The sequence below is a fragment of the Lissotriton vulgaris genome, chromosome 1_2, assembly GCF_964263255.1.
Source record: "Lissotriton vulgaris chromosome 1_2, aLisVul1.2, whole genome shotgun sequence".
In the NCBI taxonomy this organism is placed as follows: domain Eukaryota; kingdom Metazoa; phylum Chordata; class Amphibia; order Caudata; family Salamandridae; genus Lissotriton; species Lissotriton vulgaris.
Genome location: NC_141686.1, coordinates 117,017,300 through 117,042,723, shown reverse-complemented (window position 1 = coordinate 117,042,723; position 25,424 = coordinate 117,017,300). Strand labels below are relative to the sequence as shown.

The following is a 25,424-nucleotide window of genomic DNA, read 5'->3' as shown; positions in this document are numbered from 1 at the left end:
CTTTTCCTCCGGCACCGCTCATACCGCTAGTGGCACGCAAACTGCGACAGCACTCAATGACACTCATCCTACAGTCTCCAACATGGGCAAGGCAGGCATGGTACACCACGTTCCTAGAACTTTCCGTGGTGCCTCATCAACGACTGCGACTCACACAGAGTCTTCTCACTCAGAGCCATGGAGACATTCAGCACCCAGATCCGCAACAGTTGAGCCTTGCAATATGGCTCCTGAGGTCATAGAGTTTGGCTACCTGAACCTGCCCCCTGACTGTATGAATATTATCAAGGAGGCAAGAAGGCCTACAACCACGGCATGCTATGCCGCGAAATGGAAGCGATTTGTCATTTATTGTACCAATAATGACATAAATCCGCTAGATGCATCAACTCAAAACATTATATGTTATTTGTTACATCTACACAGATGCAATCTGGCATATAGTTTCATTCGGATACATTTAGCTGCAATGGCAGCTTATCTTCAGAACAGGCAGCACCTTTCCTTTTTCAGAGTGCCAGCCATTAAAGCTTTTATGGAGGGACTCAAACGAGTGATTCCTCCAATACACCCGCCTTCACCTGTCTGGAATCTGAACGTAGTTCTGACCAAACTGATGGGACCACCTTTTGAACCTCTACACTCTTGTGAGATCCAATTTCTAACATGGAAAGTGGCTTTTCTAGTAGCGATCACATCGCTAAGGAGAGTTAGTGAGCTTCAAGCCCTAACTATTCAAGAGCCTTTCATACAGATTCATGCTAATAGGGTAGTGCTACGTACCAACCCTAAATTTATGCCTAAGGTGGTATCACAGTTCCACATTAACCAAACGATAGAACTGCCAGTATTCTTCCCAAATTTAGATTCAGTGGCAGACCGAGCTCTGCACACACTAGACGTTAAAAGAGCTCTCCTGTATTACATAGACAGGACAAAGGATTTCAGAAAGACTGAGCAACTGTTTGTTGCCTTTTCTCCACAGCACAAAGGCAACCCCATTTCCAAATCAGGTATAACCAGATGGATTGTTAAGTGCATACAGATCTGTTATCAAAAAGCTAAACGCACATTAACAGTTCCCCCAAGAGCGCATTCAACACGCAAGTTAGGGGCATCCATGGCTTTCCTAGGTAACATTCCTCTAGAGGATATATGTAGAGCAACCACATTGTCCACCATACATACATTTACCAAACACTACTGCGTGGATGTACTCTCCAAACAGCAAGCTGTTGTAGGAAAAGCTGTTCTCAGGACTCTTTTTCAGACTGCTGCAGCTGGCACGGGCAACCACCGCTAAGGGGGAGACTGCTATTTATTCTATGCACAGATATGAATTCAGCAGCCCACATGCCTCGAACGGAATATGCTACTTACCAGTATGCATCTGTTCTTGGCATGTAGGGCTGCTGACATTCATTTCGCCCGCCCTCCTCCCCGGTGCCTGTCGCAGCTGTAGCACTCAGAATTAATCTCAAGCATGGACATCACTTACTGTATCATACTCCATCTCTGCCACAATGGCGAAAAACAATCTGATGATGGAGAGGATGCCCATGCCCATGCGCACTGTAGTCCAGGGGAGGAGCCACCTATCTCGTGATACTTCGAAGACTCTTCCAGGACAATAATGTGCAATCATCTGGACCCAACACTAGGCAGCGATCTATGCACAGATATGAATGTCAGCAGCCCTACATGCCAAGAACAGAGGCATACTGGTAAGTAGCATATTCCTTTCTTTCTTACCTTTTTTCCAAATCCTCAAATGGCGGCAGAAAGAGCTCTGCATTCACTGGATCTTAAACGCTGCCTTAAATACTACCTTGACAGGACAAAGGCATTCTGCAAATCCAACCAGCTCTTTGTTGCTTAGTCTACCTAGGAAAGGTTTTCCTCTTACTAAACAAAGTATTTCTCGGTGGATCTCTAGAACTATTACTTTCTGTCACCAGCAAGCGGGCCAACCCTTGCATTCTACAGTTCATGCCCATTCCACTAGGGCGATTTCTACATCCATGGCACTCTTTGTAGGTGTGCCTATCATAGACATTTGCAGAGCGGCCACATGGAAGACTCCGTATACATTTGCCAAGCATTACTGCTTGGATACAGAACTCATGAAGGATGATGCAGTGGGACAGGCGGTGTTACGTCATCTATTTCAATAGAGGTGAGCCTTCTTTCATCCCACTATCCTTTCTGTTCATACGCACATTTCTACATTGTGTTCTCTACTGTTTTTCTTTGATTGCAGTTGGGTACTTGCTATTTATTCATTGATATGTTATTATCTGGTGAACTTGTACATTCTGTGCCTTCCGAAATGTGCTTATCATTGCTTCCTACTCTGATTCAGGCATGTGAATCTATGAAAGATACCCTAATACTGGATAAGGAATGCGTTACTTACCTGTAACTGCAGTTATCCAGTATTGGTATCTTTCATAGATTCACATGCAACCCACCCATCTCCCCTGGAAGGACTCACCTGGTTCTCTCAGTGATACATCTACTTAGCACTGTGCTTACGAAAATCTGAGGGACTAGGGCTCCTTCAAGGAATGTTGCAGAGGGTGGTGATAGCTGATTGGTTGTTCTCTAGAGTTTGGTCCTTTTTACAAAAGGACCTGGATATGTTCCTAATGTGAGGCCTTTGGCCTATCTCTTTATATGTCTAGTGAGACATTACTTTTCTTATGTACCGGGGGCTCCCATCCCGACGACGGAGAATGATTCAGGCATGTGAATCTATGAAAGATACCAATACTGGATAACTGCAGTTACAGGTAAGTAACGCATTCCTTAGTTGACCTGGGCAAAGCAGGACACCCAAAAAGGTTATCCATGTGAACCGCCTAAAGCTCCACAAAGACAGGGCTGACATAACCATGCTGATGGTAACTGAGGAGGAACAGGAAGCTGAGAGTGAACCTCCTTCTGACCTCCTCTCCTACAGCCCAAACGATGGGTCAGTAGATGGAGTTGTCTTTTCAGACACCGTCTCTGCCCAACAGCAGACTGACTCCAAGCAAGTCTTGAAGCAGTATGCTAAGCTCTTTTCCCTGACCCCATATCTGACAAACTGGTGTACCCATGATGTGGACACTGGTGACAGTGCACCTGTCAAAAACGAAATCTATAGATAGTCAGACCAAGTCAAGGAAAGCATCAAAGCTGAAGTCAGCAAGATGCTGGAGTTAGGGGTTATTGAACACTCTGAGAGCCCATGGGCCAGCCCAGTGGTCATAGTCCCCAAACTTCATCCACATGGTGGAAAGAGAGAAATTAAGTTTTGTGTAGACTATAGCAGGCTCAACTCTGTCACCAAGACAGATGCTCATCCTATCCCAAGAGCAGATGAGTTGATCTACAAATTGGGGGCAGTCACATTTCTAAGTACCTTTGACTTAACTGCAGGGTACTGGCAGATTGGCATGGCCCCAGGAGCAAAAGAGAAAACAGCCTTCTCCACATCTGATGGGCACTATCAGTTCACTGTTATGCCCTTCGGTTTAAAGAATGCCCCAGCCTTGTTCCAGAGGTTGTTGAATCAAGCCCTCGCTTGGTTGGAATCCTTTAGTGCAGCTTATCTTGATGATATTGCTTTCTTTAGTTCCACCTGGCAGGATCACCTGATCCACCTTGAGAAGGTTTTAAAAGCCCTGTAATCTGCAGGCTTAACTATCAAAGCATCCAAATGCCAGAAAAGGCAGGGCACTGTGGTGTACTTGGACCACCTTGTGGTGGAGGCCAGGTACAGCCCTTGCTGCCCAAGATCCAGGCCATCCTGGATTGGGCAACTCCAACAACCCAGACCCAAGTCAGGGCATTCCTTGGCTTGACTGGGTATTACAGGATGTTTGTGAAGGGATATGGGTCCATTGTGAATCCCCTCACAGAACTCACCTCCAAGAAAATGCCCAAAAAGGTTAATTGGACAGTTAGTTGCCAAAAGGCTTTTGACACACTGAAAGAAACAATGTGCTGCGCACCAATTCTCAAGGCTCCAGATGATGCCACGCAGTTCATCCAGAGATGCCTCTGAGCTAGGGATAGGGACGGTCCTATACCAGACCAATGATGAAGGCCAAGACCAACCTGTTGCTTTTATAAGCAGAAGGCTACTCCCAGGGTGTTTGTTTGTAGCCCAGTGGCAGTGGGCTGGCGCGCAGACGCTTAGAGAGCTCTCAGAACCTTTTCCTGCATCTCCTCAATTTTACTGTGCAGCGTCCCGCTGATTCGAGCGGTCGGCGCTTTCACCCTACGCGAGGGTTTTAAAACTTTTATTGGTAACCCCTGTACTTTTGTTATGCAGGTAAAATAACTATACCTTATCATTCCAGGTATTCTGCTGGCTGGGGGCTGTTTGAGATCGCCGGTCCCCGCCGGTAGCGGCCGCCATCTTTGATTGGGATCGTTTGATTGGAGTGGAGCCCTGAACTCCACCCTCGCTCCGCCCCTATTTAGGAGCACGCTTTGAGCCTCGCTTCGTGTTTGTTTGTAGCCCAGTGGCAGTGGGCTGGCGCGCAGACGCTTAGAGAGCTCTCAGAACCTTTTCCTGCATCTCCTCAATTTTACTGTGCAGCGTCCCGCTGATTCGAGCGGTCGGCGCTTTCACCCTACGCGAGGGTTTTAAAACTTTTATTGGTAACCCCTGTACTTTTGTTATGCAGGTAAAATAACTATACCTTATCATTCCAGGTATTCTGCTGGCTGGGGCCTGTTTGAGATCGCCGGTCCCCGCCGGTAGCGGCCGCCATCTTTGATTGGGATCGTTTGATTGGAGTGGAGCCCTGAACTCCACCCTCGCTCCGCCCCTATTTAGGAGCACGCTTTGAGCCTCGCTTCGTGTTTGTTTGTAGCCCAGTGGCAGTGGGCTGGCGCTCAGACGCTTAGAGAGCTCTCAGAACCTTTTCCTGCATCTCCTCAATTTTACTGTGCAGCGTCCCGCTGATTCGAGCGGTCGGCGCTTTCACCCTACGCGAGGGTTTTAAAACTTTTATTGGTAACCCCTGTACTTTTGTTATGCAGGTAAAATAACTATACCTTATCATTCCAGGTATTCTGCTGGCTGGGGGCTGTTTGAGATCGCCGGTCCCCGCCGGTAGCGGCCGCCATCTTTGATTGGGATCGTTTGATTGGAGTGGAGCCCTGAACTCCACCCTCGCTCCGCCCCTATTTAGGAGCACGCTTTGAGCCTCGCTTCGTGTTTGTTTGTAGCCCAGTGGCAGTGGGCTGGCGCGCAGACGCTTAGAGAGCTCTCAGAACCTTTTCCTGCATCTCCTCAATTTTACTGTGCAGCGTCCCGCTGATTCGAGCGGTCGGCGCTTTCACCCTACGCGAGGGTTTTAAAACTTTTATTGGTAACCCCTGTACTTTTGTTATGCAGGTAAAATAACTATACCTTATCATTCCAGGTATTCTGCTGGCTGGGGGCTGTTTGAGATCGCCGGTCCCCGCCGGTAGCGGCCGCCATCTTTGATTGGGATCGTTTGATTGGAGTGGAGCCCTGAACTCCACCCTCGCTCCGCCCCTATTTAAACGGCCTCCATGTGTCAGCGCAGCGGACGAGCGCAGCGGGCGCGACGTAGGCGCGCCGGAGTTGCGCCTGAGTTAAGCCCGTCTGCGCCCGTCCGCGGCAGGCCAGGGCATGGGGCATGTCACTCTGCTCCCTTACTCACCTACACTCGCTCCTCTCTTGTCTCTGCCCATGATCCTGCCCTCCCCCCCCCCCCCCCCCTCTCCGCACCGAAACTGCTTCTTCATAATCTGTTTACAACCAGAACCTCGTTCCCGGAAATTTCCCCTATCTCTTCCGATAATGGCGTCCATTCTTCAAATCCCGCGTCCCGGGCCCAGTCACTCCCTCGCTCTACTTCCTCCCCATTGTCTGTGATGTATCTGAACACCCGGTCCCTGGTCTGTCATCAATCAGAAATATTTTACCTCCTGGACTCGGAACAGCCTGATGTCCTGTTCTTGACCGAGACCTGGCTCACTGACGATTCATCTCCTGACGTTCTGGCGGCCATTCCCCCAGGCTACTACATCCTGCAGACCAACCGCCCTGCTGGTAAAGCGGGCGGCGGCGTTGCAGCCATCATCAGACATCCCATTAGGTTCTCCCCAGTGTCCTTTCCTAGTATCGCCTCGACAGACTGTCTCGTATTAAGACTGGAGCAGCCTGGGTCTTCACTCATCTGTGTGTTGACCTATCGCCCCCCTCAATCTATGCCTGACTTTTCTATCCTGTTCGGTAACATGATCACCCAGCTTACCATCAGCAATTCTAACGTGCTGATCATGGGCGACTTCAATTACTGGCCATCAGACACTCATGAAACCGCTGATTCGCGTGCTTTTTCTGACCTAATGTCGAGCCTTAACTGCACTCAACATATACATGCACCCACACATGCTAGAGGCCACATTTTAGACCAAGTCTGGACCACCTCTCTTGCCATCTCTGCTCCCCTCATCGCCCCTTGTCTCTGGTCTGACCATCACCTCATCACTTTCTCCTTATTCCTGCCTTCCCCTATCACCGCTGCCCACCAATCCAATTTCCTGGCGCGCAATTGGAATAAAGCCGACCTTAACAAACTTACGGCTCTCCTGAGTTCTTCACCCCCACTCATGACTGGACCCAACATCTCTACCGACCTTCAGTCCAAAACCCTCACACACTGGCTTACCGCTGCGGCTGACTCTGTGGCACCACTAAAATCGGTTAAGACAAGGCGCAGGCACGATGCCCAAAAGTGGTTTACCGCTGAGCTCCGCGCACACAAACTTACTCTCCGCCAGGCAGAGAGACGCTGGCGTCGGGATTACTCCCCCGAATTGAAAATGATCTTCTCGTCTCGGCTGAAGGAGTACAAGAACGCTATTACTGTGGCTAAATTATGCTACTTCTCAGGCAAAATTCTAAATTCATCCAATAAATCTAAAGATATTTTTTCTATAGTGGATGAATTATCCAACCCGGAAAGAGTCATCTTAGCCCCTCTCCCTTCCCAATCCTTGTGCGACTCCCTTAATCAATTCTTTGTGGAGAAAATCACCAAAATTAAAACTAGCATTTCCACCTCCCCTCCTGCCCCTACATCCTTTTGTGTCCCCAGTTATTCTCCCACACACACCTTTACTCACTTCCCTCCTATTTCCAAGGATAACTTTCTCTCACTCCTACACAACGTCTCTTCTGGCTCTCCCAGCGATTGTTGCCCCCCCTCGGTCCTTCGAAAAGTTTTTACCGCCTGTCCTGACCCCCCCCTTGCTCTCTTGAACAACTCTCTAGCCATAGGGGAGGTTCCGGGACCCTTCAAACAGGCCGAGGTGGTTGCCATTCTCAAAAAACCTTCGGCAGACCCTTCCATCATGAGCAACTTTCGCCCTATCTCTCTTCTTCCCTATCTTAGCAAAGTTCTAGAGTCGCACGTCACTCACGCTCTCAGCTCCTTTGTGGAAGAATCTGGTGTACTGGACCCCCAGCAGGCTGGATTCAGACCTGCGCACTCAACAGAAGCCGTCATCCTTTCTGTTATGGAGGAACTGCGCAGGGGCGCGGACGCGAACATCTGCCAGGCCTTGGTCCTCCTGGACTTGTCGGCCGCCTTTGACACGGTCGACCATCAAATTTTGGTCGATCGTGTCAGGGAGGCTGGCATCCAGGGCACCGCTCTGGCCTGGGTCCGATCCTTTCTGACCCAACGCCATCAAGCGGTCAGACTATCCCAGTTTACTGCCTCCCAGGTCAAACTGTCCTGTGGTGTCCCACAAGGCTCTTCCCTCTCCCCCCTCCTTTTTTAATTTGTATCTTTCCCCACTTATCCGTGCCCTCCGTCAGTTCAATGTCACAGCATTCAACTATGCTGATGACATACAACTAATTTTCAACATCAACTCCTCTGCTGACTCTATTGCCACCTTTCAAAATACCCTGTGCTTTATCAGCAACTGGATGAGCTCAAACCATCTGAAGCTCAACCCCGACAAGACCGAACTCGTTCTTGTCGGGGGTTCCCTCAACCCTTGGGATTCTTCTTTTTGGCCTCTCAGCCTTGGCAGTCCACCTAGCCCCGCCAACTGTGTTAAAAGTCTGGGAGTCATCATCAGTAGTAATCTCTCCATGACGCCCCAGATTAGCGCGGTAGTCTCCTCCAGCCATTTCCAACTAAGGAAAATTAAGAAAATCTCCCGGTTACTCACTTCCGAGGCTCTTACCTTGGCCCTGATGGCGCTTGTAATATCGAGGTTAGACTACGCCAACGCACTCTATGTAGGCATCCCAGCCTACCAACTCAGGCGGCTTCAGCTGATCCAGAATCAGGCTGCCCGCCTGATCCACTTCCTCCCTAGAGATCATCATGTCCGTCCCCTTCTGAAGAGCCTTCATTGGCTCCCTGTAGCCGCCCGCTGTAAGTTCAAGCTGGGTTGTATCATTTACAAATCCCTAGCCGGCCAGGGCCCCCTCTTTATTTCTTCCCTTCTTCAATCCTACGTCCCTTCCCGCACTCTCCGGTCTTCCCAAATGGTCTTGCTTTCCATCCCTAGATATAAGAGGAAGAAACACGGCGGGCTCAAGTTCTCCTTCCTGGCCCCCACTTTTTGGAACTCCCTCCCCTTGTCCCTCAGACTGACCACTTCGTACCCCAGTTTCAGATCTGCCCTTAAAACTTTTCTTTTCACAGAATCTTATCAATAAACGGCCTTTGCTCTATCTTCTGCTCTCTTTACTTTGGCGCCAAGAAACCTAATGGTGTTAGCTGCGCCCTTATAAATTTATTTAACATAACATAACATAACAGGGAGCAGCTTTGGAGTGCCATTGAGAGGGAAGCCTTTGCTGTGGTTTGGTCCCTGAAGAAGTTGAGACCATGCTTGTTTGGTACTTACTGCCTAGTTCAAACTCTCAGATGGCTAATGCAAATGAAAGGAGAAAATCCTAAACTGTTGTGGTATCCATCCCCCTACAGGGAATGGAATTTGAAGTGGAACACAGACCTGGGACTGCCCATGCCAATGCAGTTGAACTTTCCAGGTTCTTCCACTTAGCCAATGAAGACTCTCTAAGGCAAGGTTAGTCTCATCATCTTTCGTCTTGGTGAAAGGGGGGGGGGGTGGGGGTTGTGTGAGAAACTGCCCTCTTTCTTACATGATCTACTCCCACTTTTTGCTGAATTGCTGATGTTCTTTGACCGAGTGTGCCCTGGGCTCCTGCTAATCAGGTACCCAGGGCCTATGTTCATTCCCTAAAAACTGCATTGAAGCCTAAACCTGTTGGACCCGGCCCATTAGGCAGGTTCACCCCTAGACTTTTTGCGTTTTCCTAGCCTATTTATGGAACCTGGTGTTGGTGATTTTAGGCCTCTGCGCACTTTTTCACTGTGGTACAGTGTAAAGTGCATGAGCTCTCTGTATGTGTGGTGAGTGACCTGCCCTCCCATAGGAATGAATGGGGAGTATGTATGCCCATGGTAGTTCCTGATGTGTGGGGAGTGCAGGGGCGAGTTTGGTATGTATCAACTCGTGAGAGTGAATGCTGCAAAATGATATATGCGATATGACTGTGTCTAGTCTAGAAGTCCTACTTTTGGAAGTTGGCATATTTGTGCAAGTTGGTGCTAGCGTGTGATTGGCTGGTGAGCCTGGCCCAGAGTGCATGGGCCTGCTTGTGGATTGACTGTCTGGTTTGAGGATGACAGGGGCTGGAGAGCCCAGGAGGTTGTCTGAAGTCAGCCCATGGATGAAAGGCAGCATCTGCTGCCAGGGAAGTGGGAGGAGATGGCACCTGATAGTGAAGGGCTGTTCCTGTGTAACTACAAAGCTGGCTCCACCTCCCGCTGGGCGACTGACACCTCTGTCCCTGATACTGAAGGGGACTTCCCTCTAAACCAGTCCAGCTGGCTCTCACACTGCCTGCTTCAAAGGACTTCAAAGAACTTCAAAGGTTTTGCACTGTATAAAAAGGGGTTGTATCCCCTTCCAAATTGTTCTTGTTTTCAACTTGAATCTGCCAGGGGCTGCTGCTGCTTGAGCTCAGGGGAATCCCTGGCTCTGCCCAGCCCTGGGCACCTGATGGACTTTCCTGGACTCCTGGGGGACCCCTCTGCCTTGCTGGGCTGATGGGGGGGACTTTGCTTTGCCCCCTGGGACTCTCTGGACCTTTGTGCAGCATGGTGGAGCTGCATTGCTGGAAGGACCCTTTGTACTTTTTATTCTAGCGCTTTGGGAGCGCTTTATTGCCCATAGCGCTTTCGAGCGCTTTATTTTTGATTATAGCGCTGAGGAGCGCTTTGCCAGCCTGGCGAGTGCCCACCTCGCTTATTTGCGACTATATTTAAATTTCGGCTGCCCACGCCGATATCTTTAATGCCTGCCCGCCTGCCTGCCTAAAGGAGAAGGGCCGCTGCGCTGCCCGCAGCGACCCGGAAGTACCTGGCCGGCCGGCCAATCTCAGCGCGGCCGGCCGGAAGTCCCGCCCCCGCAGCCCGGGTGCCGAGGAGTGGCGACCGCGAGGGGAGAGAGAGAGAGGAGGCAGCATGGCGGCCGGATCGCAGGGCTCCCGTGATGCGAGGGAGCCCTGCTGCAGGAGGAAGACCGGCAGCAAGGAGAAGCCTGGCGGTGCGAGGAGGAGGGCAGCTGCAGGCGGGGCTCCGGTGTCATGGAGAACCCCGCGCTGCCTCACGAAGAGCCTGCCGACACCAGAGGAAGATTGCCGGTGAGTGGGGCAGACGAGGGGGAGGGGCGCCGGGACACATTGTCGGTGTCCGCCCCCCCCCCCCTCGCAGTAGCGGGAGCTTGCGCTCTTGCGGGTGTGAAGCCACGAGGGCTTCAAGGGCGGCCCCAGATGGCAGTGGGCCGCCCCAACGTTGCAGAGTGCCAGCAGGAAGCCATGAAGGCTTCATGGGCGGCCCCGGTTGGCAGTGGGTCGCCCCAACGTGCACGGAGCCCGGAGAGGCTCCCCGCCCCATTTGTGTTTGTATTTCGTGCCCTGAGAGGCGCTGGGGGCATTCTATGAAGTGACTGGAGAGTCAGGGCGGCCCCGGATGGCAGTGGGCCGCCCCAACGCTGAGAGAGCCTGTGTGGCTCAGAGGGGCCATATGTGTTTTTAAGAGCCTGTGTGGCTCCAACGTGCACAGTGTATGTGTTTTAGAGCCTGTGTGGCTCCAGCCTGGGCGCAGTTTGCTCCTAAGGGCCAGTGAGGGCCCTGGCGCAGTTCTTTTGTTCTCCAGGTGCCCAGCACTTAGTGGGCACCTGCCACGTTTAGGCTTTTTGAACTTTAAGACTGGCGCTGCATGGCAGCGCAACCCTGACACTGAGACTCAGGGCGTCTGAGCCCCAACAAGGCCCTTGGCCTAGGGACTGCCACAGGTGGTGGCTTATGGGAGTCTGCGCAATGGTATGGTTATTGCACCTCTGAATGTGATCTTTTGCATCATGTGGTATTCCTGCACCTCTGAAGGTTCTTAGGCCTCATGTGATTTTTGCGCTATTGCTTTACTCTTGACACCTCTGAATGTTTGATGCATTATGTGTCTTTCTTTTCATGCGCTGCACCTCTGAATGTTTAGTCATCATGTGTCTTCTTGCGCAGCACCCCTGAATGTATTTTATTGCATCATGTGCCCTATTCTTAACACCTCTGAATGTTTATGCATTATGTGTCTTCCTTTCCATGCGCTGCACCTCTGAATGTTTAGTCATCATGTGTCTTCTTGCGCTGCACCCCTGAATGTGATTTTATTGCATCATGTGCTCTATTCTTAACACCTCTGAATGTTTAGTCATCATGTGTTTCTCCTTATTACTCCTCTGAATGCGTTCATGCATCATGGGTAAGGTGTTCTGGTTTATACCCCTAAATGTGTTTATTCTTAGGTGGTTGTCTTTTCTACTCCTCTGAATGTAGGTTTATTGCATCATGAGTAATGTATTCTTTCTTAGACCCCTAATGCTGTGTGATACTTAGGTGGTTCTTCTTTCTTAGTACAGGTGGTCCTAGTAAGGTCCTGGTTCCTGTTACCAGTGGTTACTGGTTGTTATCTTTGTGATTACCATTTTATGTTTTACTATTTCATTCTAGAAGTGATTTTATATTCTACATTTTATCTAGAAGTGCTATATCTGAATATGACAGTGGCCCTTGTGGCCCTGTCTTGTGTACATAATCCCTGTGAATATTGCCTGTGCCAGTTGGCACAATGTATATGTGTGATTTTATCTGATGTGTTTTTACAATACAAAAGTTATTTTTATAATAACCTTGTGTGGAGTCTCTTTTGTGGTGTGCCTAGTATGTTGTTGCTGTTGTGCGCTGGCGCAAATGCTTTACACATTGCCTCCGAGTTTAGCCTTACTGCTTGTGCCAAGCTACCAAGGGGGTGAGCAGAGGTTATCTTGGCGTGTGACTTCCTTGCCCTGACTAGAATGGTGGTTTCTGCCTGGCTTTGGCGTCAGCCTTAGCCTACCAGAAATAGCCAGTTCTAACATTAAACCCAATTGGCATCTCTGGCAACATCTCAGCCCCTGGTAAATGGCACTGTGACCAGAGAAGGCCTCTAAGGGCTGCAGCACTTACTGTGCCACCCTTAGAGGCCCTGTACCCTGTCGCTCAAACACTGCCTTTGCAGGCTGCGTGTCTTGGTGCAGAACAAAGTGAAAAGTCGACATGGCACACATCCAATGTGTGCCATGCCCACAAACTACTGCCCTGGCAGACATCAGTCACCCCTCTAGCTGGTTGCCCTATGCCAGTGGTGAGGGTACAGATGCATGAGCCCTGTACTCCTACAGTACCCAGGTCCATTCCTGGCCACTGTAAGTGCAGTGCTGCCATTGAGTACATGGTGCTGGGAGTTTGTCATTACGAACTCCACAGCACCATATTGGCCACACTGAAGACTGGGATGTTTGGTATCAAACTTCTCAGCACATTAAACCCACACTGATGCCAGTGTGGGATTTTATGTAATCTTAAAGATGCCCCCTGAAACGCCACCAACTTCTAGTGACCTGACTGAATGGCTTCCTAGGCTGCCACCACCAGACATGTTTCTGGACCCCTGGGTCGAGAGCCGTTGCTCCCAGGGGCTTGACACAATGCACATCCTAGGACGAGGTGCCAAACCTCCTCCCCCAGGGTGGGCAGGGTTCGTGAAGGAAAAGCTTCAAAGGCCGGCCGCCTTTGTGAGCCTCTCCAGACCATTTGTTGCTTTCAGCAACTGGTCCCCACTGGTTCTACCCCACACTTTGGTTGGGAGAACCAGCGGGGAAAAAAGTGAGGAAGAGAGGTGTGCGCCTCAGGTGGGGGCAGGCGAGGTGAAGCACAACCTCGAGTCCCTGCCATCTTGATGATAAGGGGGGGGGGGGGGGCAGCCAACCAGGGAAAGGCTCCAGCCCCCCTCCAACTGGAGATGGCAGTATAGGGGGTGTACCCACCCCAGAGAAAGGACCCATTTGTCCCTGCCCTTTTCCTTCCTGTAACACCCCTACATTTAGTATTTAGGGGGCACCCTGAACCTTCCTTCCTAAGATCTAGAAACCACAAGAAAAGAAGATTAGAAGGACGAAAAGCTGTGCAAAGCTAACAAGAGGACGACACTCAATGAGTTGGCCCCAGCCCTACAGGCCTGTCTCCCCTCAAACCTGCTCCTGCGAAATCCTGGTGTCCTGCAGCCAGCAACCTCAAAAACCCCGGAGGACCTGCCTGCCTTCTCTTCAAAGACTGAATCTCCTGTGAACACCGGACTTGTTCAAACTGCAGCTTCTGGCGCCAACCAGAAACCACGAATCCAGCCCACTCTGAACTCGCTGAACCCGACCCGAGCTCGAGGGTAAAAATACCACGAGGAGGTCCCCCTGGCGATCCTGACTCGAGATCTGGTGACCCCTGACCTGCCACTAGCCTCCAGACAACTCCTGCAGCCTCAATCCAGAGGACCCCCCTACAGTAACCAGAGCGGGTAAGAAATTCTGACGTCCCAAGGCACCCCTGCACCCGATGCCCCATGGCCTTTTGTGCCCAAACCAACAATGCCTAACCAACACTCGAAGTGGTGGTCTCACCTGGAAGATCCAAGTCCCCAAACCTGCAGTGTTTCTTTGTCCCTGAGGTTCTCTATTGGAAACAGGGCACCCGAACTCAAAACAGCACCCTGCACCTGGCCGCCCTAGTGCCGCTGAGGGTGCACCTTTGGTGCTACTTTGGTCCCCAACTTGCCCAGAACTAAACCCTATGAGCTTGCCAGCAGCCACCAACCGGAGACCCCTTATCCTTCATAGGATAACATTGGGCCTTAACACGCTGCACCCGGCTGCCCTAGTCCCGCTGAGGGTGCAATTCCAGTGCATCACTGACCCTGGGAGACCCCTGAGTCTAACCCCCGAACCTTAACTCCCACAGTCGTTTACTTACCTGCAAACTGATAACCTGTTTTTCCTCCATAGGATAACACTGACAACTTTCCCTCCAAAAACGACTAAGTGTGGAGTTTTGAAAGCTAAAGATATTCTTTAAAAATTGTACAAATAACTCAAACGTGTTTTCTCACCTGTTTGCAGGACATGTCCCAATGCTGAATCTAGGCATCCAGCACTGAGTTAGAAAAAGTAACGTAACAGTAAATTACCTGCAAATTGTTGAAAAAGCGTATTCATTTCAATGTACAGCTCCAAAAAGTTTCTAAGTGTGGAGTTTTGAAACCTGAAAATATTCTTTAAAATTTGCACGAATAACAAAAACGCATTTACTCGCTTGTTTACTGGAAATGTTCTAGTGCTAAATTCAGGCATCCAGCACTGCATTAGAAAAAGTAACATAAAAAAGTAACTTACCTGCAATTTATTGAAAGAGCATTTTTATTCCAATGTACTGTATTTGCCAAGTGTTGCATACTACTGCTCTCCTGTAAATCAAACAACGTACAAGTTCTATTGCATTTTCAAACTGTTCTATGTCCAGTAACTTATTACTGAAAAGTATTTAGTTCTTACCTGTGTCAGGCTTGCTTGGTTCTAAAAATAAACAACAGTATATTTTGTTATACAAAAACAATTGGCCTAGAGTTAAGTTCTTGTGTGTGTGAATTCATTTGCTGACTGAGTGTGTACATCAAACACTTAACACTGTCCTCTGATACTGCCTTACTGCTGGACCAAGCTACCACTAGTAGAGAGTAAGGTTCTATGTAACTTTAACCTCTGCCTACCTCTGGGGACATGTGGAATCTATACACACTATACCTCATTTTGGTGTAGTATATATAGAGCCAGTTTCTTACACAAGTGACTTATTCGTAGGATTCAAGGTTGTACTGGATTGCAATGTACATTTCTTTTACTTAGAAACTACTAGCAGATTAGAGGTTGCTAGCTATGGAAGTACTAAAAAAAGATTTCTTTTGGCTCTTAATTGTAGTACTCTTGTGAAGCTACTGGGGCATATTGAGCTCTTGTTCACCAAGTTAGATATTTGCTATGGAGAGTGAAATTATATGTAACAGCAGAATTTCTGAAGAGGTCTATTTTTTCCATACTTCAGGTTCTTTGGTTATTGAGGAAAATGATGTGTCACAACATGCAACTCCCATGGAGGTCCAAAATCCGCAGGCACAGAACACTCCTACCCAGAATGCCGAGACGCAAGGATCATCTGCTAACCAGCTATCAAAGTTCCCCACACAGATCAATTTGGCACAGCTTCGCCTACAGCACATGCAGCAACAGATCTTGGCTCAGAGGCAGCAGGCACAGCGACGTGCAGCTGCTGCAGGTCCTCCCCATTCCATGGGGCTCCAGAGCCCAACTGGACCTCCACACCCTATGGGGCTTCAGAACCCTAGAGTCCAGGGCTCAATTTCACAGCAGCCTTCAGCAGCAAATCAGGTAGATTTGGTCAATCATGTTTCTGGGTTGTGGGTTCTGTGAGCACCAAATGATTGATTCAAAAGGGCTGGTGAAAATGAATACATTTGCATGGTGCCCTGCTTCTTTAAGAAGTTGATTGGTTATTGAGTGTTTGAACAGTTGGGTTCGGATTTGAAAAGTAAAGAGCTCCATGGTATATGGTCGCATAATCAGAAAATGTAATGGAAATATGACAAAACTATTTGTTTACATGTCTATTGGAGCCTTCATTACCTGTTTAAAAGCCCTTTAAAATTCGTTATTCCACGAGAGTTATGACAATTCTAGTCACCTGTAATTACGAAGTATCGTTGATGCTCAACTCTAGTTACTTATCACAGTTGAGCTTCGACAATTTTATGCCTACTGCCAGCAGCAGGTAGGTCACGGAGCATAATTGCAGCTACGGTTTAAACGACGAAAAGGAAAACTGACTTTTAATTCTTCCGATCCCTATTTTTTATGTTTAATTTTGCACTGCAGATTTTTCTTTTTTAACTTTGTGTCTGTAAAATCATACGACCTCTTTCATATGAAAGCAAGACTCCAAGGGCTTAAACAGTTTGTTGGTCACGGATTCATACTTCATAGCATCTGAATCGGTCTTTTCTTCATGTAGAATTGATCATGGTTGTATAGAATAATGTTGTCCTCCTTTTCAAATAATTGGATTTTGTTTTAAGAACCAATTTAGGCTCAACGAAATACCCTATCATGTTCAGATGCTTTGTTTATTTTAGCATTTTACTAATACACAGACTTAAACCATCTCTTAATTACTGATCCAATTCTGCTTCTCTTCATTTAGGTCCCGCGTTTGGTAAATTACCAGCATATGAATGCAAAATCCAATGGGCCGATGCTTCCCATCCAGCAGCTGAGATTTCCACAAAACATGCCAAATCCTCAGAACATACAGGCTGTTCAAAGTATACAGAATATGCATAGTATACAGACTGTGCAAAACATGCAGAGTATGCAGAACATCCAGAATGTACAGACTGCACAAAACATGCAGAATATGCAAAGCATACAGAACATACAGGCTGTGCAAAATATGCAAAATACCCAGAACTTGCAAAATGCACAAAATATGCACGCGATCTCCCGACGAGCAATGAGGCCCAACCATATGCAGATGGCATATCTGGCACAGCACGGCATGAAACAGGTAATATTTTATTTTGTAGAGGTGTTGCTTAGCAGTTATTACATTTTTCTAGTCAACATAGTGGATTTATTTGAGATGAGGACCAACCTGCAAATGTGTTGATTAGTTGGGTGGGGTGCTCTACATGTTCTTATTGTTGACATCCAGAATAACACAAGTGCACCATATGCGACCCGATGCATATAGACATGGCAGCAAATATATGTATCAGCGTTTTCAATAATAATACAGGATGCAGTCCACAGTGAATACAATGCAAGAGAAACAGAAAATAAGATAAAGAAAAAGCAATCAAATGTGCCACTTGGTCTCCCCTTAACAAATATATTAACACTAAATGAAGAGAAATATTCTGCCAGTGATCAGCAAATCTATTACATGTTCTACAGATGCATCGATTAAACAACATCATTCTATGGGCTCGCCACCATCAGGTATAGGGGGAGGAGATTCTAGATACAGTCCCTATAGTCAGCCCACCGCTTGCAAATTTTGTAGTGTTTGCGGGGGCATCCCCGGGCTTCGAAAACCGAAAGTTCGAAGCCCATACACTAATCTAGACCCCTCTTCCACACCCCAAGGGATGGCGCAAATTAATGCTTCCAGTCCCAGGCGATCTCTCATGGCCAGTGTTAGACCGAGAAAGAGAAGATGGCGCTTATACCTATTACCCCTATGTCTTCTGTAATATGAAGCATAGCCAGGCGTGGTGAGGAAGTAAGAACCCATTCCAGAACCTCAGACAGGCATGTGAACACTCCCTTCCAGAATTTGATAGTGCTGGGCATGCCCATACGGTTTGTTGGAATGTGCCCTCCATAGATCTGCAGCGCAAACAGTTGCAGGTATGTTATAAGTCCGGTACGCCAGCGTCTGGTGTAATGGGCTCTGTGCAGGTATTTAAACTGGAAGAGGCGCAGGCGAGCCGCAATTGTTGCACTGCGTGGGGACTCCCAACACCTTCACCCAGTCATCTTCATCTAAGTGACTGAGATCTTTCTGCCATATCTCCTTTGTTTTATGGAGTTTGGTGTGGGTATTATTGATAAGTGTGCAATATATTTTGGTGATTTTGTAATCCCCCAAGTCACTCATCCAAAACCTTCGCTCCGATGGGGTTAAATTAAGGAATTTCTGTTAGGTGAGATATGTATGGGGTAAATGCATGTCTGAACTGAAGATAGCAATATAATTACGAGCGGGGCATATTGTAGTCTGCCTGGATGTCCAGAAATGACTTGAGCGTACATCCACGTACAACTGCCCCCCCCCCCCCCCCCCCCCCCCCTCCTCCCTGTATCTATCCCAATGACCTCGCAGCACCGGAAGCCGGACAAGTGTAATAACTGTGGCAGTTGTCCATTGTTCCACAATGGAGTTTCTTTAGTGAGAACCCATCTGACGGAGTGCTGCCCTCCAGATCTGATAGATTGTGGCTGTGGCAGGTGGTAGCTCTCGACGCAGTGCCACGGAATAGAGAACCTTGTGGAGAGCATTGTCTCCCAGGAGCAAACGCTCCACAGCATATGTCGGGTCCCGACTGCCTCCATACCACCAGTCGTTGAGAACCAGTAAATGGGAGGCCATATAATATGCCTGGACATCTGGGGTGGCTACCCCACCGGAATAGGTAGACTGGAGACAAGTCCGCAGATCCACCTGCGACATGCCACCCCCCACATAAACCGGGCGAGGATAGCATTCAATTGGCGTAACCATGTGGGCTGTATCGGGTAGGGATTATGCTGTAACTGATAAAGTAGACGAGGAAGAGAAATCATTTTAAAAATAGCGGACCTGTCGAAAAGACACAGAGGTAGGTCGGACCACACACCTGTGTCCATAAGGGGGTGAGGTTTTTGTTCCATGCCTGTGTCTGGGATGAAGAGAGATGTGCACCCAAATATTTAAAGTCTTCTGTAGCTATGACTACTTCGCGTGAACAGTCACCCAGCCGATCTCCACCCCGCAAAGGCCACAGATAGGATTTCCCCCGATTCATTAATAGGCCAGAGGTCTCACCAAAGATCTGCATTATGCGGAGAAGATGCGGGCCGGTCCAGTCGAGATGAGGAAGAACAGTACATCATCTGCATATAATGCTATACGGTCGGAGAGGCCAGGCGCCCATTCAAAACCACGCATTCGCGCGTCTATCCGTACCCAAGCCGCTAGCAGCGCCATAGCTAGAGCAAAAAGATAAGGGTAGAGCGCGCAGCCCTGGCGCTTTCCCAGACCAACAGCAAAGCGGTTGGAAATTGAGTCAACCACACGGATTGATGCAGTTATATCTGTGTATAGTAGGCGAATAAGGCCCAGCAGCCGGGGGTCGATGTTTAGGCGAACCAGCAAGGCAAAGAGGTACGACCACCAGCTAAGAGAATCAAAGGCCTTATTCATGTCTGCCAGTAGGAGCGCAGCAGGAGTGGCAAGCCTAACGACTGCGGCAATAGCATTGTTGGCACATCGAATATTGTGCCATGTGGTGCGATTAGGCATAAATCCTGCCTGATCTGGGTGAATTAACTCTGTGATATACGGGACGAGACGGTTGGCTATCACGATAAGTAAATAGATCGGGCGATAGGAAGAGAAGTGCTCCGGTGGTCGGTCTGGCTTCAAAAATACAACGATCTCAGCATGCCGCCAGTCTGGTGGAAGGCTGCCATGGTCACACAAAGCCTCCAGGGCGGCTAAATAGGGTTTTAGGAGTTGCGGGTGGTATTTTTGAAAGAACTCACTTGCATATCCAGCAGTGCAGGCAGAAGTTCATCTAATGACAAGGGAGCGTCCAGCATGTCTCTTGCCTTATTTGACAGAGCGCGAGGAGGGAAGTCATCTATAAACTTCTTTATGAGGTCAGCAGATAATACCTCCCGGGGACATAGAGGTCTGTGAAGAATGAGACAAAACTGTTGGAGCTGGCGATCGGGTCTGTAAGTGTATTCCCATCAGGTCCATATATAGTCGGGAGCCACTGGGCCCGCAGTGTCTGCTGACACAGGCGGTGCAGTAAAGCACTGGACTTGTCTCCCCACTGGTAGATCCGACTTCGAGTGGCAAGCCAATAAAGACGGGCCTCATTGAGCAGCTCGCTAGCGTACGTCTGCTGCATTGTCAAAAGTTGTCTACATGCGGCCTGTCCCGCTGCGTTTCTGCTAACGCGCTCCAAATCAAGGAGTTGGCCCTCAATTCTGAGCAGCTTATTGCATCGCCATAATAGGGCAGTACAGAAAGCAATTTCTGCTCCCTGAAGAGTAAGTTTCATAGCCTCTCAAAAGGTCACCGGCGAGTCCACTGATTCCGCATTCAGTCATAGGTAGTCTGCTAAAGATGTACACATATGTGTCCTATATTGCTCGTCCCTAAGTAACCATGGCGACAGCTTCCAGCGAAACCGAGACCTTCTGGGGTCCAGGGAAAGGAGGATAGACACCAGGGAATGGTCGGAAATCCACCTGGGAAGGATTGTAGCCTTGGCCAGTCTATGAGAGTGTCGCTGTGAGAAAAATGCTATCTAGCTGGGAGAAGGAATCATGCAGCCTAGAGAAATGGATGTTAGCATGTTTGCAGGATGTAATGTCTCACCACAAGCCCTGAACCAAGGGGAATAGTTTGGAGTCCAGGGTCTCTGCAACACGGGCCATGGCATGCCATCTATCATGTAGTGGGGACATAACATTTCAGTCAACACTGATGGAAGGTCAGACCAAAGGGTAGTCAGTTTTTCTACCAGGGACCACAAGAGAGAAGGAGGGGCATAGACACTGCCTAAGACGATGGGATCCCCATAGAGCGTCCCATAAATCACAATAAATCTACCCTGCGGGTCTAGCCATGTGCGGCTTTGAATAAATGGGATGCTGCAATGTATTAGGATCGCAACTCCCCAGGAGCCCCTAGTAAAACCAGCATGGTAAGTGTGCCCGAATCCGAAGCAACCCAAGCAAGGCGTCTTAGTGCCCACTAAATGGGTCTCTTGGAGGAAAAGGACACTCACCTTGCAGCGCTTTGCCTGGCGCAGCACAGCTCCCTGTGAGAAGGTGGCCTGATATGCAGTGGTCACTATTCTAGTGAACACTATGTATCAGTCCAGCAACCCTTATTGATGATTGGTTGTAAGTCAACCTTATAGACCAGCTATCCTAGTAGCGTGGATACGAGCAGTCTAAGGCTAAAGACTCGAGAGGGCGTGTTAAGCCAGCTGTTATACCACATATACCCCTTGAACACCAAGTGAAAGGACACCACACAAGTGTTATAAAAATAAACAGTTATTTATTAAAGATCACAACAGCCCTGTACTCTTTATGAGGACAGGGTACTAAGCACAAACCAAAACTCTTACAAAAATACTTAAGTTAGCACAGTATATACAAATGCCCGAGGGGCACGGAAAACCATATACTTGAAAAGTGGAATGCGAAATTACTAGCAGGTAAGTACAGTACTAATAGGCTTTGGAATCGCTAGGACTTGACTATAGAATCGTTAGATTACTTCTAGGAGACCCAGGGGACTCTGGTGCAGTGTGTGCACTCTCACGCGAGATGCGGGACAAAGTCTATGGTAGCTAGAAATTGCAAAGTTAGTGTTCTCGGGCGAACCCGACCTGGTAGGGAGAAAACGAAAGTAGATTCTGACCCTTGGATAGTGAGGCTGTGCTGGGGCACCGAAATGCCGAAGTTACCTAGCCCAGGGGCTGCAGCTGCATAGGACTCAAAAGACGTCGGGAATCCTCGTTGACGGACCAGGAGCCTGGAAGAAAGAAGTTGCTGGCAGGCGACCAGTGAAGAAAGTTCGGTGGATCCAAGCCTGGATCGATGGAAGATGACACCTGAAAGCAGAGGGGACCAAGTTCGAGACTACTAGCCAGTAGTCAGTGGGCACCAGGAGGGCACCGGATGGTAGCCACCTCGACAAGGCGTGTGGGTGACGCTGGGCTCGGAGATCTCACGGACCAGGAGGCGTTGTCGGCGACCAGGAAGGAGGATCGAGCTGTTCCACGAAGATAGAAGCTGTCGGCGTCGCTGGACCCAGGATTGGGCAACAAAGCCTTGGCAAATTCAAGCCCACGCGGTGGACCTAAAATGGCGTCTGGAGTGGACCAGGAGGGTCCGGGGTGCCTCTCTTCAAGAAGGAAGCAAGGGCCAGTCTGGAGCAACCAGACCAGCAGCAGTGATGTCGTCGGGCGTCGTTCAGAAGGCCACAAGCCAGCCGGCTAGTAGCCAAACAACGCGGTGCACAGCAAACAGCAGAAGGGCCCCACGCAGATCGTGGAGATGCAGGGAGGCTGATCTTGGGTGCTGGAACTGTGCAGGGTCGGGGCTTCTCGGACCCCAAAGCACTCACCCGTGGAGGACACGGTGGGCTTGTTGTAAAGATGTCGTGCAGTCTTGGCGATCGTCGGTCCCTCGAGGTCTCGTCGCACTCACGGTTCTCAGCTTGGCTGTAGAGGTGAGTAGAGGTCAGAGGTGCCAGGGAAGCCGGGTCTCGTCGAGCTGGGTCGTCGGATTCGTGATGAAGGACTTGCAGCAGACCGCAGTGTTCTTTAGGATGGTGCCCGCTTGATGCAGGGTGACTACTCCTTAGCCACAAGGGAGAATCTTGATGAAGAAATCTTGAAGTCCTTTCGCAGAAAGTCGTGTCTTGATTCCAAAGATGATCTAATTTGAACAGGGGGCCCGCTCCCATCTTTATACTAAAAAAGGGGGCTGACCCGGTGACTAGGTCCTGCCTATGGGTGGGACTAGGTGGGGGGTGGTTACACCCCTCTGCCATGCCGGACTTCCCCAGGCCAGGGGCTGGTGTGCCCCTGGAACTGGTTCAGACCGGCCTATGCGTAGGGAGCACCGGGGTGCCACTCAGCAGTCACCTTCCTGTAAGCCCTGCCTACCCAGGATACACAAAACCATGTCTGGGACGGTGCTAGCACCGCCCCTGACAGGAAACCCTTTGTCCAGGCTCCCCTCGCTGGAAGGACTCCCAGCTGCAGGGGGTCAGACTCGTGTCTGTGGTGGCAGCATCCATTTTGTGGAGCTGAGGCTTCAGTTAACTTTAACCGGGGTTCACAGTTACATACATGTCGTGTCCCTCTAGAAGGGTGGAATGCTAACCCCGTCGCCAGAATTGGCGAGGGGTTAGTATTCCAATTCGTATGACACCTTACTCGACATGTTTTGATAAAGCAATACCAAAGTTAGCATTTAACCGCGAGGATTATAATGCACTTAAGAGTATATGGTATGCGATATCATGGAACAGCTATTAGGACTTGGTTCCGCAAGCTGCAGACAGGCTCAGCTCATGCCAGAGCACCATCTCACACGATTCCACGCACTCTGCCTTCAGGATTGTCAAGGCCTGCCATAGGAGTGACTGATAGGAATCTGTGTGTCCAGTTTAGGGTTAGGTATAGGTATACTACACCTACAGCAAAGCGTGTTTACACGACTTTGCCCCAGCTGTCATGCAGCCAGTTGTGTCAATTTTAAGAGGCCGGCCAGGGGTGGCATTATACATGCTGCAGCCCCTGGCAGCCCTGGGTACACCCATGCCCTGAGTTACAGGGTCTGATAGGGTGGCCCAGTACCAATTGGAAATGTACCTAGGGTACATGGAATCCATTTTACAGAGAGAGCAGTAGGCCTGGGGTCCTGATTGGCAGGGCCCCAGGTCGACTATGTCAAAAACCAGCTAAAACACAGGGCAAAAAAGTTGGGGGCAACCATAGTCAGGAGGTACCTTCCTACACAACCCCCCCCCCCCCCCCCCCCCCCCCCCCAAACGAAAGGAGATAAGGCTATCCTTGTCCAGGTAAGCCTCTATTACCTAAGTGGCCATATAAGGAAGGACCAGCTCTGGCTTGGTTTCCCCCTGTGTCATGGTCCACTAGGCAACCCCTCACCCTAAGGGTATCTGAGGGTCTCCACCATAGGGAATCTCTGTCTCTGGTGTGTCTTGGGAAAGAAGAAGGCTGATGCTGGGATGGAGTACTGAAGTGAGGCTCCTCTACCTTTGGGCTCAACTTCCTCCAATCACCATCCATCATGTGTGCCTTTCTTTCTTTAGCTGAGATGCACTGAGCTCTCAGGGTCAGCCTCTGGCTACCTAAAGCTGGAGGCTGAGTCCCTCTGTTTGGCTTACTGGAGGGACAGGTCAGGTTTGGGGTTTTTAGGCCCCAGGTTTGGCTGTGCCCAACAGTGTCCAGCTGGGGGAGTTCCCTAACTACTTTTAAGGGGGATCCCTCAGGAGTCTGTTCTATTTTCACCTGGCTAGGTTTACCAGCTTCAGTGATCCTAATCTGCTGATTAAGGGGTTCTTTTGGACAGGGGGCCCTTTGGGGTCCACCACTGGCCTCCCTGGTCTCTTCAGCCCTGGGCTGACTGAGGCAGGGTAGAGAGGTGCAGGTTACCTGCTCCAGACTGGGTCCCACCTGGGAAGGGTCCACTGCCATCAGGGGCTCTGCCAGGCTAGGCCTGACTACCTCTGGGGCAGTTCCTTCAACAGGGGTAGAGTCAGTTCCCTGAGGAGGCTGGCTCTCACCTAGTGTCTGGGAGGGGGAAGGCTCTTCTTCCTCCTCAATGCTCTCTGTTTGAGTGGAGTGATCCATTGTTTCAGGCTTCACAACCTCACTATCTGTCTGAGTAGAGGCTGAGACCATTTCAACCGTGCCAACCTTTTCAGGAGGGCACTCAGTTTGTGTTTGGGCTGTGACTGTCACAGCCCTCCTATCCTGCTCTGGAAAGTCTGTCTGAGCCTGGGCAGTGGCTACCACTGCCCTTCCAACCTGTTCAGGGAGGAATGGTGCTGGGACTGGGGCTGTAGCTATTACTGCCCCACTAACCTGTCTGGATAGGCCTATCATTCTGGAGTGAGTTTCTTGCTCCACCTCAGCCCATGCTGAGAGTTCCAGGTCATTCCCCAGTAAGCAATCTACAGGTAGGTTATCTGTCACTGCCACTCTCATGGGCCCTGTGACATTACCCCAGCTGAGCTTGACTACTGCCATGGGATGCCTTCTCTTCATTCCATGAATGTCTGTCACCTGATAAGTAAAACCAGGGGTCAGTTGAGCAGAGGGGACCAGATGGTCACTCACCATGGTGAGGCTGGCCCCTGTGTCTCTGAATGCCTCAACTTTCTGACCATTCACTAAAACTTCTTGTCTATACTTTCCCAAAATGTGGGGTCCAGTAGTGAAGTTGGCAAACCCCATGCCAGTCTCACAGACAAGAGTGTGGTCAGGGAACCTGGCTAGGCCATAGTCCTCCTGATTGCCCAATGTAATGCCCACCACATTCTTGGGGGCACTCCCACCACCTGGGGGATTACCACT

At 49.6% G+C, this 25,424-nt stretch overlaps 1 protein-coding gene across 1 annotated transcript in view; it reads left to right on the top strand.

Annotated features, from left to right (window-relative positions):
• The window catches only part of TRIM24 (tripartite motif containing 24), a 1,193,545-nt gene that overhangs the window by 466,304 nt on the left and 701,817 nt on the right, over positions 1-25,424 (top strand). Inside the window, exons 9-10 of the mRNA XM_086952962.1 lie at positions 15,551-15,894; positions 16,724-17,086. Coding sequence (XP_086809088.1) covers positions 15,551-15,894; positions 16,724-17,086 — 707 coding nt within the window. The remainder of the gene's footprint in view (positions 1-15,550; positions 15,895-16,723; positions 17,087-25,424) is intronic.